The following is a 13,969-nucleotide window of genomic DNA, read 5'->3' on the forward strand; positions in this document are numbered from 1 at the left end:
TTGAATTTGGTGTTGAACGTGTAACGCTGTATAATCTACATGCATTCCTTGACAGTGTAATAACGGTCATGCTGAAAAGAAAGGCCTTAGTTCTCATTTTTACCCCTTGTATTAAAATTATAAAATTAGCAAAGTAATACCAGGAAAGTGGGGGGGGGGATCTGTACCTCCAATCCCCTAACACATTGCTGCTGTTTCATTTTCTCTTCCTTTGTGAGTGTTCAGTGTGCTGTGTCCTCAGTTCCCATCACCAGCCTGCAGCTGCGTGTGTTGATGTTGCCCAGGAAACTGATGGCCTTTGAGTGTGCCACTTTTAATGGCTTAGTAATATTCCCATGCAGTTAATTGCACAGCATGCTGACCGTCGCTCTGCGGTGGGTGTCCGTTTCGCCTTCTCTGCTCTTCCCCAGGATCTTCACAGCACCTGCATTCATTGCACAAATAATTTGCCTGTTTGAAGGCATTTGTTATATGCTAGAATTGTAATGCTAAGCAAAAGAGCTGTAATCTCTGTTCATGGAATTTAGAGTGTAATGAATCACAGTTCCTGATCATTCTTTGCATTTTAACCACGTTCGTTCATGGACTTTTTAAATAGTTTAGTTAGAGCAAATTGCAGATTTGCATTCTGTTGTAGGAAATAATGCAGAGATCCCGTGTACCCTGCACCAGCTTCCCCCGGTTGCAGTTATCTGGCATGGCCGTAACCTAAAACCACAACTAGGAATTCGACGTTGACGTGATCCACCAACCTTACCCAATTGCCCCAGCTCCACACACATGTATTCGTATGTTTGTGCATGTGTGTTTACTGTGCCATTTTGTTACACATGACCACAACCAAAATGAAGATGCAGAGCAGTTCCTAGCGAGGTCCCTTGTGGTGCCCTTGTACAGCCATGGCTACCTGTCCTCCGCCCTCCCTAGTCTCTGGCAATGACAAGTCCGAGTCTGTTTTCTAGCCCTTTTTTTAAGGGGGGGCAGTACTGGGGCTTGAGCTCGAGGCCTCACGCTTGCTAAGCAGGCACTCTACCACTTGAGCCACACCACCAGCTCTGTTTTATGTTGGTTTTTTTCGAGGTGGAGTCTCAAGAACTGTTTGCTCAGAGCTGGCTTTGAACCTCAATCCTCTTGATCTCTGCTTCCCAAGTAGCTAGGATTACAGGCATGAGCCACTGGTGCCTGGCTTGATCTCTGTACTTTTATCACGTGAAGGGTGTTACATACAAGAAGTCACGCAAGATGAAACTAGAGTTTTTCACTCAGTACTACTCCCTTTAGCTCCATGCAAGTTCTGTGTGTCGGTATTTGTTCCTGTTATTGCTGAGTACTATTCTATTGTATGAATGTGTGTGAATGTGTTCATATACCTGTTGAGGGATATTGGGACTATCTCCAGTTTTCCACTATTATAAATAAAGCTGAGGACCAGGCATGGTGGCTCAGTTGTTATCCTAGCAACTTGGGAGGTAGAGATCAGAAGGATCAAGGTTCGGGCCAGCCTGGGCAAAGAGTTAGTGAGACCCCATCTCGACTGATAAGCCAGGTGTAGTAGCAGATAGCCTGTTATCCCAACTACATGGGAGGTATAGGTAAGAGGATCATGATCTGAGGCCAGCCCCTGGCAGAAACATGAGACCCTACCTGAAAAACAGCTAAAGCAAAAAAGGACTGGGGGTGTGGCTCAAGTGGTAGAGCACCTGCTCAGCCCTGAGTTCAAATCCCAGTACCACAAAAAAAAGTTAACAAAGCTGCTGCGAGCATGTCCTCAGCTTTACTTTGATTCATATGTGGACGAGCGAGGAAGCCAGCAAGGCTTCAGACTCTGTGCCTTGGTCATCAGCGTGTGCACTCCCACATTTGTGGTATCTCCATGGAATCCAGAGTAAGGCTGTGACGGGCAGCGAGGCATTTGGGCTTCACTGCCTCGTGCCTCAGACCACAGCAGTTTGTCTACAGAGGCAGACTCACCTTGGTTCTCACGCCCACACTTCTACTGCCCGGTCCGCTGGGGTTATCAACAGCAGGAATTCATTTCTGTTCTGGAGGCTGGGAAGCCCAAGCTCAAGGTGCTGAAGAGTCAGTGTTTGCACGGGGCCTACCTCCTGGCTCACAGCAGTCATCAGGCATAGCTGGTGGGGTGAGGAACCTCCCTTGGACCCCTTTTATTGGGGCACTGGCTCAGCTCACCTTGAGGGATAGGACTTCAATGTGGAAATTTTGGGGGACAGAAATAAGCAGTCTGCTGCGTCTTCGTAACGGTGAGGCACCTCTGTTCCGTTTCTGGTTTTCTGTTGAGTTGCCTGGCCCTCACAGAACAGGATGTGTTGGAGGGTCCCTGTCCCCAGAGGCTTCTCCGTAGACACTCACTCAGTGAAGACCTGTCATCCTCAGAGCTGACGGAGGCGCCTGGAGGGGCTGAGACACACAGAGTGCACAGGCACACTCTGATCTTACCACTTTACAAGTTCAATAAATCTGCATGGTTTTGATGTCAAATCCAGAAGAAACTGAGTAGTGTTGCCAGCCTGTTACCCTCGCTGCAGACGGGAGCTGCCACAGGGCAGACTGGCGGTGCTACGTGAGTGAGGCCTGCCAGCCTCACCACTGGGAAGGACAGGTTCCCCCTATGCACCCCAATCCTGAGCTGTGACTCTGCAACATGGGGGACCCGGATGCTCGTCACGTTATCTGAGATCTTGTGAGTCTAAGTAGAAGCTCATGGAGTGCGAGGAGGAGGGTGTTTTGAGGTGGCGGGGTGATCTGGCTGGTTCCTTACAGCGTTAGGATTTAAGTCACGTGCTTAACTGTCTCCATCTTGACTTCCTTATGAACGGGGGGCCGTGCTTCTCACTTCCCAAGGATGGCATGAAGTCCCCAAGGCATGAAGAACCCCAGGGGCTCAGCAGGGACTTTGCCGTGTGACTGTGGCCAGAGTTGGCCATGGTGACGGCTGACACCACCACTCCCACCTGTGATGTGGCTTGCTGGTCCCTCTGCCAACAAGCCTACAGTTGGAGGCCCAGAAGACAGCTCCGTTACTCCCATTTGCTATCTTTCGCTTTGCACTTCTTTTTCTGTCCTGTTGCTTTTAGGGACAAGGCTAAAATCTCTGAGGATAAAGCCTAGAACCTGACTTCAGTGTGGTCTGCTTTCTGCTATGCCTCTGAGAGACCCAGCTGCCATGAATTCATTCCTTTCTCTGGAGGCCACTCAACACCAGCCACTTTCCTCGTCTCTCCATAGCTCCTGTTCTGCCCACCCCAGGCTGGTGTTGTGTGCTGTTGGTGATCTGCCTGGAACGCCAGCTGCCATCTCTCCATCCCTCCCTCCATCCGCCATTGCTCTCTATTGACTCAACAGCGCCTGGTGCAGTGTCTGGCATAGAGCTGCTGCTTATTAAGTATTTGTTGAATTTATGAATTAGGGAAATGTCCACCCCAAAAACATGTCCTCAATAGGTATGACATGGAATTTATTACTTTAAAACAGAATTAGCACATTTTTAAAAGGTCTAGTTTATAACTCCTATCCAATCACTGTCTTAGAGGTCTGTTAACTATGATTCCTTGTTTTTTCTTCCAGGTGGGGACCAGGGCTTACTGAACACATTTTTTAGCAGCTGGGCAACCACAGACATCAGGAAACACCTTCCCTTTATTTATAACCTGAGCAGCGTTTCTGTATATTCCTACCTCCCGGCGTTCAAAGCGTAAGTGCACATGGCTTTGCTGCTGGGGTCGGGGAGGGCAGGGCGCTGGGCTTCGCCTCGGGAAGACAAAGGTGCTTCTTTGCCTTCCCGAGGGAAAAAAAAAAACAGTTGCGTCCTCTAAGAAAAACCTCTCTCTGGGCTGCAGTTAGAAGAGGCCTTGGTGTATACATGGAGTCACCCAGAGGGCACTCAGCTGCTCTGTGGGTGCCCGTTGTTTCCGGGGTGTCTGGCGCTCTGGTACATCGTGCATATGAAGGTCAGGAACAGACAGCAAGGCACACAGACGGTGCACAGACCCACCTCGGTCTCGTTCTGCCCTCTGAGTTGCTTTGCTTCACCTGCACAGAGGGGTGAGCAGACTCTCCATGGTTGCGGGGCGCAGAGAGCAGCATGGTGTCACGGTGAAGAGTAGGGGCTCTGGAAGTGGACGGTCTCTGTTCACATCCACCTTGGACCAGGTGCTAAGCAACTCTGCTTCCATGACTTCGTGGGTTATCGTGAGTGTGAAGGGTTAGAAGGGGGTCTGGCCTGCACCCAGTGCTCAGTAAAGGGAAGGTTGTTCGTCACTTTGGTTGAGAGTCAGCATGGTGTTAAGAGCACTCTCTGAAGCCAGAAAAGCAGGGATATGTCCTTGTTCTGTCATTCTGCTACTTGTCACTCTGTGCCTTGGTTCCCCCTTGTGTAAACTGGGGAGGAAGTTAGTACCTGCTGCCTCAGGGGGTGGTCAGGAGCATGGAGTGAGCTCAAAAACACAAGGCTCAGTGGACATCAGCCACAGCCGTCACCATTGTCGTTCAGCACAGTGTCTGCTGTGTTTCTCAGACAGCAACCAGTCTAGCCTCGCCGAGGTGCTGGCCTCCCCAGGGGCCTGGGACAGGTTCTGCAGCCTCTGACTCATTTGCGTTGAACTAAAGATGATTCAGATTTCTTGAACGGAGGCCTAGCTGTCAGCTTGATCCAGAGACGCAGCCGTGAGCAGCGAAGCCCGTTATGAGCTGGGCTTGTCTCTCTGATCTCTCTCTGGCACAGACATTCCTGAGTGAGCAGAAAACAAAGGACCTTTCACTCCTCATATTTCATTATCCAAAGTCCTCCTCGAACATCTTGGGCCACAGAAATGAGTGTGTCTGGCTTTTTGTGGCAGCAATGTTACCTTTTCTGTTCTCATTGGGCAGACTCTGCCAGCATCCCAGATAGGATTAGAGGCAGCTTGTGTGCTTGTGCTCTTCCTCCCTAACTCTTCCCATGGCGTATGTCTCTGACATATTACAGCCTCTCTGTTCTGCCTTTCTACAGTGAAGCAGGCCAACTCTTAAAGGTACCAGTTATATTACCAGAACACAGAGTGGGATTCGCTCTTGAGAGTTAAATAAGAGAAGTGTTATTTTCACTCCTCAGACTTTGGCCTTGGAAAGCACAGATGTGTCCTGCGTGGGGCTGGCGACCTGATTTATTTGAATCTGTACGGCCCCGTAACTAGCCCTGTCAGTCTGCCCAGTGTCGTGACAGCCTGCCCCCTAGAGTTGAATTTGTGCCTAACAGCACAGTTACTTATAATTTAACTGACTCAATTCAGTTTAGCAAAGAAAAGGTGTGAGACTGTGGAGGAGAGTTTTTGGAAGTGTGACCACTGCACTCCAGTCTGCAGTCACTTGTGTCCTGGATGAGCAGGGGTCCAGCTTCCTCCACTGGTCTCAGGTCCCAAACAGAGTGACTGTCCGCCTAATTTCCACCTCACTGGTGACATCTAACACAGAGCCCTCAGCCCTGGCCTGGTTTGCATGAACACTGCTTGTATTCATTTCATTTTAACACAGAAAAGAGGAAGTGGCTGGGGGTGGGGGGTGGAGGGCAGGGGCAGAGGCACAGACTTAGCTCTGGGGCCCAGGAGACTTAGCTGCTAGGACCGAGGTCTCTGTCTCAAGAACCCAGTCCTTTCCACCCTCTAATGCATTCCCAGAACACGTTTGAAGTCCAAATGGTCAGAATGGCCAGGATGGCTCCTCTTCCTGGCTCAAGGAGCAAGTGCTAATTTTGGAAACCCTCTGGTTTGTTGCCATTACCATGGAGCATATGACATGACGCCTTGGGGAGATTGGGAGCGATGCCATCCGCTGGCCAGACGTCATCCGGCCCAGAGGCTGCCGGGAGCTGAAGCTGGGGCCGTGCAGCTCGTCCTGGTGGCAGCAATTCATTTGTGATTAGACTGCTGCAAGCCAGGCCTCATCCACGCCTCTGCTGCCTGCTTAGCAGTACTGAAACCCTCTCGTAACTCATTCTTCTCCCTTCTGTGTCTTCAGAGCCCTTGTCTCCTGTGTACCCTTACGTTTGGAGAGGGATGAAAATGTCAGTAGTTACTACATCTTTTCTTGTAAGTTAATGGAAAACTGCCCAAGTCCTTTTTAGACTAGAGTGTCCTGTCATGGATAACTGGGTCACTTGGCTATGTGTCAAAGAGCCCTTTGCTCCGAAGTTCCAGTACTGGGTGCAGAGTACCTCGGTGGTCTCCAGGACTGAGCTCTCTGTCATATGATGCCTTCCCTAGATGACTAGGGATGGTGGCAGCTGGAGTGGGGGATGGAGGGGTGATTTAGAACAAGTTGGACTTCATGGAGAAGGATCTGAGAGTGTGGGCGTGTGACGGATGGCATGCTGTTACATGAAGTCTCAATGAAGGATGACCTAATGTGAACCAAACTGCACGTGAACTTGGGGCAGGAAGCAGTATATCTCCTGCGTTTCTCTCCACACCGTCTGGATAGAAGAAAACAGAAAGGACACAGACTTCTTAGGTTAGCCACTTGGAAGGAACTCAAACATAGCTTCTGAAAACAAGATTAGCATTTTTGATAATTACAAGATTTTCTTTAGCACAGCATAATTTGAGAGTATCTAGTCATTTTCAGGTAATTCATAGTGTATGCATTGGGAAACAAGTTAGAAGTGTTTCTTTTTGTATATTTTGAAAGGAGCATAATTTTATTTTTATGTATTTGTTAATCTAGATACACACACACGTATATTTAGGCTCATTTTTTGGAGCATTTGGATTCATATATTGTCCTTGGAGTTGCAAAGTCCCTCTTTTTTTTATTTTATCGTTCTTACATTTTCTCACCTGTCTGCATTGTTTGGGCCACCCTCCCCCACCTCCCGTAAGTGTGTCTCTTAATGAAATAATGGAACTTAATTTATTATGCCTGGAATATTTGGATGCAGTTGGCTGTTGTTGAATATCAGGATATTTAAAAAGTTTTCTGCAGCTGAAGGCCAATTTTATTTGTATAGCACAGAATTTGGTTTGTGCATAATGCTAGGGGAAAAAATCTCATCAGTCCTTTTCAAAGAAGATCTTCAGTGCCATTTTAGCTTTTCTGACTAACACCAACATCTTTGTCAGTCATGCTGTGTAAATCACGCCTTATGTGCAGATGTAGAATTCTCCAGTATTGATTCAAGCCACTACAGAAATTAATTGGTCAACTGATTGACTACAAAGCCAAATTTACCAAGTTATTCCCATATCAATATTGGAACTTTATTTTTTTATATTTGGCAGCACTGGGGTTTGAACTCAGGGCCTCATGCTTGCTAGGCAGGCGCTGCACCACTCCACCAGCTCTCCATATCAGTATTTTCATCTTACCCTTTTACTCTATGACCTCACACCTGAACTAGTGAAACTTGAACATTTTTCCAGTGGCTTTACCGCTTTAAACTTTTCTGGGGATGTTCATATCTTCTTTTTCAAGGGTTTGGCTTATTCATTAAGACCCTTTCAAACATATTTAGTCAGTATTTTCCTGAAAGAAATGTGGTTCTGATTTGGCTGTGTTCTCTTGTCCCCTGGGACCCCCTTGACCCCTGCCCTCCTGCTGACTTTTCTCGCTGAAGGTCTCATTTTTTTCTATCTTCCTTTCTTTTGGCAATGCTACATCTTGATCCTAAACCCTACAGCTGTTATAGTGTGCACTACTTTTGGTCCAGCACCATTCATCACTTGGTGAGCTGGGGTGGGCACAGGTGCGCCACACTTGGACTCACGGCACCTCAGGTGAGCCGAGGACGCTCATGGCTAATGCACTGAGCACCAGCCAAGCCACACAGGCTGCTGGACATCACAGCCCACCTTGGGGGAGGCTGAGGGAGAACCGAGGGGCAGCTGTGCAGTCCTCTCGCTCTTTTCTGGGTGTCAGCCATCCCTGTGGGAGCCCAGGTGCTCATTTCTCAGTGCAGTCATTCTGCCCTCATCTCTAAGTCTTGCCTCTGTTAGGTGACCTGTCTGGATCTCACTGCTGCCCACTCTGCTACTCAACCGGAGTCCTCATCACTGATGAAGAAGCTATGGCAGACCCAGCCCAGCCTTTGCCTGGTTGGGGGGGGGTGTCTTATTTATTTGTTTTAGCAATGCCAGGAATTCATCCACAAGGCCTTATACCTGCTAAGCAAGCTCTCGACCACTGAGCTGCACCCCGAACCCCAACCCAGCCTTTAGCTGCTTGGATAGAATGGTCTGTCTACACAAACAGCACCAGGAGGGAGACCTCACGGCAGAAATGTGGCTTTGTAATGCCGTCGCAGCAGGCCAGGGAGCTTGTGAGGGAGCCAGGGGTCAGGACAGGAGACAGACCTTCCTCAGAGGTCTCAGACCTTTGGCTGTGTTTTGTTTCTGCTACACAGAATTTTCTGTCTTTTTTTAAAAACTCAATTGTCAGTGTCTAAAAATTAGGGAATGACCCCCAGCATTGCAAAATAAATGAATGAATAAATAAAATAAGGAATTTCACATTAAGTCCAGTTTTCCAGATTCTTTTGGAAATTCAAGTATTTGGTAGAAAGAGTCAAATACATCCGTTAGGGACGTATGGCCTCAGCCACAGGACAAGAGTTCCCGTTCCTGAAATGGACAGGACTGCAGGTGGAGTGTGTGGTGAAGACAGGATCCATCAGAGTTGTTCTGAACAGATGTTGAAGTGTGAAGAACACACTAACATCCTAGTGGAAGTGGGTGAACAGGTGGAGAAGTCAGATTCAGGGTGAGGGAGGGGCCTGGACGAGAATGTCAGCATAGAAAGGACATTTACAGCCATTCCCAAGGCAGGAAAGGAGGCACAGGAATGGGACTGAGAACAGCAAGCACCAGGAGAGCCAAGAAAGGGTGGCGTTACGGAAGCCACACAAGGAAAGTGTTTCCAGGAGGGAGGAGGGACCCACTTGTGTCAAATGCTGTGACAGGTCAGGAGAGGACAGTGGGAACTGGCAGTGGGCATAGGACGTGAGGTTGCCAGTGACCATGGCAAAAGTATGTCTGAGGCACTGGTGGAGGAGAGGGACTGGTGGACGCATGTCCGAGGGCCTGAGCCATGCATGTACACTTCTGAGACATCGGCTTCAAAGGGGAGTGGGAAAGTGGGGTGACAGCCGTGGGAACATGGGGTCGGGAGAGGGCGCTGGTGCTGGTTTTGTAAAGAGAACAGATGTTCCTGCATGTTTTTATATCAGTGGGAATGATGAGCAGAGAGGAGTGACATTATCTCAGAAAGCCGAGGGGGGAGACTGGAGTGACATTCCTAAGTGAAAGAGGAGGAAACCTCACGCCAGTGAGGAGGCTGAGCTCCCAGAAGAGTTCCATCCTTAGAAATGTGAAGGAAAACAGTGGGTGGGTGCAAGTTTGGTTGAGTGACTAAACAACCAGTCAGTAGAGACTTAAGAGTGACATGCTACCCGGGAGGGTCTCCCCAGTGTCTTGGCATGGTGAGTCTGTCCCTGACTTCAGCTGTGAAGAGAGGCCAACATGGTAGACAGTGTCACCCCCCAGGTCCTGGTTTGAGATTGTGTGTTGACACTGCTTTCATCTCTAGGGCGCTCTTGGGAGAACTTGCTTGCAAGGCAAGGCAAAGTAGGGTGGGTCCCTGGGCTCCACTGGGAAGCAGCAGGGTCTGAGGATGGGACGTGCACTTCTGACCCCCACCCACCAGGCCAGGCGTACTCCCATGCTACAGGACCAGCCGTACCCCGTGGGCACTTGAGTTGGTGACTCTTGATTTCAGTCGTGGTGGTTCCTGGCTGTGGGGGTGCGCTGGTGTGTGCGTGGGAATGAGGGGGTGGGAGCGAGGGAAGACGGCCAGAGTCAGGGGATGCTTGGTGCCATGTTTCCAGAGAAGCAGCACTGTCTTTGTTGGTGTCTGCTTGAGCCTTGCACATGAAAAGCTTGGTGGGAACTAAACTTGCTCCATGTATACCTCGTGGATGACCTTTTTTCCATGCTAAATGGTCTGCAGGCGGCTCCATGTTACCAGCTATGATTCCCAACTACTAAACTAGGCATGAAAATTCTGTCTGATCTTTTGGTAACATCAGGTCACAGGGATTATTTTAATCGCTCACATAAGCAGTATTGTTGCTGGCTTGGGTTCAAACTGTGTCTTGTGATCTGGATGAGTCTGTAGAGATTCTATCAAGTTAAAATTAGAGCACTTATTTTAAGAGATGTGTGCAAGCTGAGACAAATCCCTTACTGGGTCACAATGAATGGCCCTTGGTAATAGACAGTGGTGGTAGGTACCCAACCTTATTCCTTCCTGGATGGTGAGATGGAGGATAATGCAAGCAGGGACAGAACCAGTGAGTCTTCTGGTTTTCCTCATTCTGAGTTGGGCTCAGTGAAGCTTTATCCCTGACATCAGCATTTCCCTTTCCTCTCATGGCTCTTTTGCTTCTAGCCACACAGCTTACATCTTTACTGATACCTGATTATTGCCTGGGTGGAGAAGATGCCGCTCTAAGAAAATGTCCTGTTAGCCTTTTGTAAGGTGAGCCCCCAAAGTAGCATTTAGGCTAAAATATCCTATTTTTTCTTCTCTTCTCTTCTTTTCTCCTCGCTCTCTCTCTCTCCTTTTTTTTTTTAGTGCTGAGGATAAAACAACCATGCCCTACAGGCATTCCATTGTTGAGCCACACACATCCTCAGCCCCTAAAATATTTCACCACTATGACCTGACACCTACGTAATTCATTTTGATATGATTATTTGGGATTTCATAAATGACCAAAGGGTGAATTAAGATTGAAGTGATTTTTTTTTAAAAATTCCTCAAGGAACGTAATTTAAACATAACAACTTACTTGAAACTCACATCTAGATTAATTGAAACTCTCAGTACAAAAACAGACTAGCCTTTGAGGCCTCCGTTCATCTTTTTGTGTGCCAAGTGTGACTGGTTGGGAAAGCCATAGAAAGAGCCTTTGGCTCCGTAGCATTGTGTTAGTTAGAGTTGCTACATGGTTGAAGGAACACCTCAGCCTTCCTGTGCGGTGGCGATTTCCAGAACAAGCTTCGATGACTACCTTGCATAGCGTTGCAAAGTCTGCCAGGCTCCAGTGGCTCACACCTGTAATCCCAGCTACTCAGGAGGCAGAGATGAGGAGGATCATGGTTGGAAGCCAGCCTAGGAAAATAGTTGCAAAACTGAATCCCAAAAAATACTCAACACAAAAAAGGGCTGGCAGAGTGGCTCAAGTGATAGAGGACCTGCCTAGCAAGTGTGAGGCCCTGAGTTCAAACCCCACTACCAGAGGGGGTAAAAAAAAACAAAAAAACTTGCAAAGTCTGCCTTGCCTCTCCCCCACCTTCTTATGGGAGCCTGTGTGTTCCCCACTTAGCAGTGGCTAGACTTCCCACTCTGTCCTCCTCCCACCCTTGGGGGGACCCTTGGGCTGGCCTGACCTGTCCATCTAGGTGACTCACCCAGGCCTGCCCTTCTCATGGGAAGCCCTGCTCCAACACCTGCTTTCCCACAGTGTTCCACCGATGGTGGGGCGTAGCTATTAAAGCAATCCAAATCCTAGAGCTTCCAAAACAGAGTCCCATTCCTTTCCAGACAGAAATAGGGCAGACTGCAGCCTGCACCCATGACACCTGCAGCTGCTGCCTGGCCCACCAGCCCCAGGTCATCCTCACCTCCTTGTGCTCTTCTCTGCCTCCATGCTCCCGTGTTCTCATGAGCTGGTTCAGGTCTGCCTGCAATAACCTGACCCACATAGTTTTGTGGGAAATCTACTGGCATCCCACACTTCATTATTTGTTTTATTGCAGAAATTTGGGGTCACCGTGGGGACGTGACTGTGCTGTGCTGCCTTCCACAGTCCTGCTGACCTGCTGTTGGGCCTCTCTTGTTCCTCCCCATGTGCTGCTGCATCCCACTGTACCCAGGGAATTCCCTGCTCTACACAGAAAGGGCAGTTCCACCCACATTTAGGATGCATTAAGATCCCGTATGTACCTCAAATAGGCTTTCCGAGGGATTTCTCGAAGGGAGGACTACCCAGTGGGTGGTTTGGGTACAGCAGATAAAGAAGTACTCTGAAGGAGTTAGAGACACTCGGTAACGTGGATTCATAAGGCTGGAGCCCGAGGCCCGCACCACCGTGAGATGCAGGTGTGCACCGACTCCACGTGGTGGTCCTGTTGACACTCAGGAGGAGGCCACATGTGGAGACACCTCACCAGTGTGACCAGGGAGGATGTCTGAAGCCCCTGATCCAATCTGGAGAGGACCTGAGGCACATGGAGGCTGGTGCGCCTTCCTGCTGTGACAGAGGTCTGGGCAGCCTCCCTGTGCCCTTGTGGCTAAGCTCTGACCCCTACTTTGCACTGGGGGCTGGGGAGCAGCTGGGAAGGCATGGACACTCCCCAACACATTGACTTGGAGGCCACTGTGGGCCTAAGAAACATCGTCCATTTGTCTTCTCATTCTTCCCTGTGTTCCCAAGGGGGCCAGGTGGCTTTCTTTGTGACTTCCTGTGCAGTTGCTACTCCCTATGGCAGGACCTTTTGTGTACCTGGGGTGCTCGCTCTTCCACTTTCAGATCTATGGATGGGAAGTTAATCCACGGATTAACGAACGCCACCGTGAGACAATGGCCTTTTTGATTCTGGGAGTGTCGGATAACAACCTAGATCTGGGTAGGAATCTTGGCTCTGAAGCCAGAATGCCTGCGTGGAACCACAAGCCTGTCACTCCCACGGTTATGTGGTCCTCCATGCTATTGATCTTCACGCCTTGGTTCCCTCACACGTTGTGCACAAGAGTATTCAGAAATGTTAGCTGTTCCTGTGACATCTGACACCTGACAGCTCACAAGCAGGTCAGAACGAAAGGAAGTTCACCACACTGTGTGCATATGTTACGATTTCAGCGCTCTGCCACATTCATGTGGACGTTCATGTTAGGCACAGACTAATTGTAGCAGCGTAAGTGTCGGGGTACAGGTGGAGATGTAATGGTTGTGTACGGTAGGAACTGCGCTGGGTATGGTGGTGCACGGCTATAACCCCAGCGAGGCAGAGATCGGGAGGACAGTGGTCCAAGACAAGCCCTGGCAAAAAAGCCAACAAGACCCTATCTCAACAAATAACCTGGGCATGGTGGTTTATGTCTGCAATGCCAGCTACACAGAATGTTTAGTAGGAAGATTAAAGTCAGAGGCTGGCCTTAGGAAAACTTGTGAGCCCCTATCTGAAGAAATAACCTAAAGCAAAAAAGGGCTGGGGAGGCATGGCCCATGGTAGAGTGCTTGTCTAGCAGTGTGAGGCCCTGAGTTCAAACCCTGGCACTCTAAGGTGGGCTTGGGGGTGGCAGGTACTCTTTCATTTGCAGGAGACTTATAAGTGGGACAGTTGGTTGCCCTGAGGGCGGGTCTTTCTGAGCAGGCCTTATTCTCACAGTCATGGGGTGGAGCATCCTAGGATAGAATGTCCTAGGTCCCCGAGGAGGGGAAGGAGAGAGACAGAGAGGCGAGGCTGGCAAGTCCCACCACCACACAGCCCTGGACAGCTCTGTCTGGGCTTCACTAACAAGCTAATCAAATCTGCCTAACAGGAACACTATCCTAACCACATCCTGAAAGAGTGCAGGCCCCAAACACAGTAAACTCTTAGAAGACAGCTAACAGGTCCCTAACAATAAAGGAAATAAAACTTCAGGTGACAGGAAATGTTGCATGAGCAGAGATTGCATTATTTTGATTTATACATCTTGCTCAAAATACACTGGGTACCTATGGGGTAAGCCACTGAACACGGGAGCCCAGAGCTTCCTCTGCCTCTGGAGGACACCTGGTTGTGCACCCAGTGCTCACCTGGTGTCTGCGTCTCCCTGCCTGCATATCCCCCATTTTATTTGAAGCTACCCAGGTCCTCTTGTAGGAACTCGAAGTCACATCCCTCAGCCTCTGTTGCCCCACACCAAGTGAGTC

General features: G+C 49.3%; 1 protein-coding gene across 5 annotated transcripts in view; it reads left to right on the forward strand.

The window, feature by feature from the left end:
- Gyg1 (glycogenin 1) overlaps positions 1–13,969 on the forward strand; it is a 30,317-nt gene that overhangs the window by 11,635 nt on the left and 4,713 nt on the right. For 3 of the 5 annotated variants that reach the window (XM_074059257.1, XM_074059254.1, XM_020158334.2), the window contains exon 5: positions 3,586–3,712. The exons of the other annotated variants lie outside the window; for them this stretch is intronic. In XM_074059257.1, coding sequence (XP_073915358.1) covers positions 3,586–3,712 — 127 coding nt within the window. The remainder of the gene's footprint in view (positions 1–3,585; positions 3,713–13,969) is intronic. 5 annotated transcript variants of the gene reach the window in all.

Source organism: Castor canadensis, chromosome 17, assembly GCF_047511655.1.
Source record: "Castor canadensis chromosome 17, mCasCan1.hap1v2, whole genome shotgun sequence".
Classification (NCBI taxonomy): Eukaryota; Metazoa; Chordata; class Mammalia; order Rodentia; family Castoridae; genus Castor; species Castor canadensis.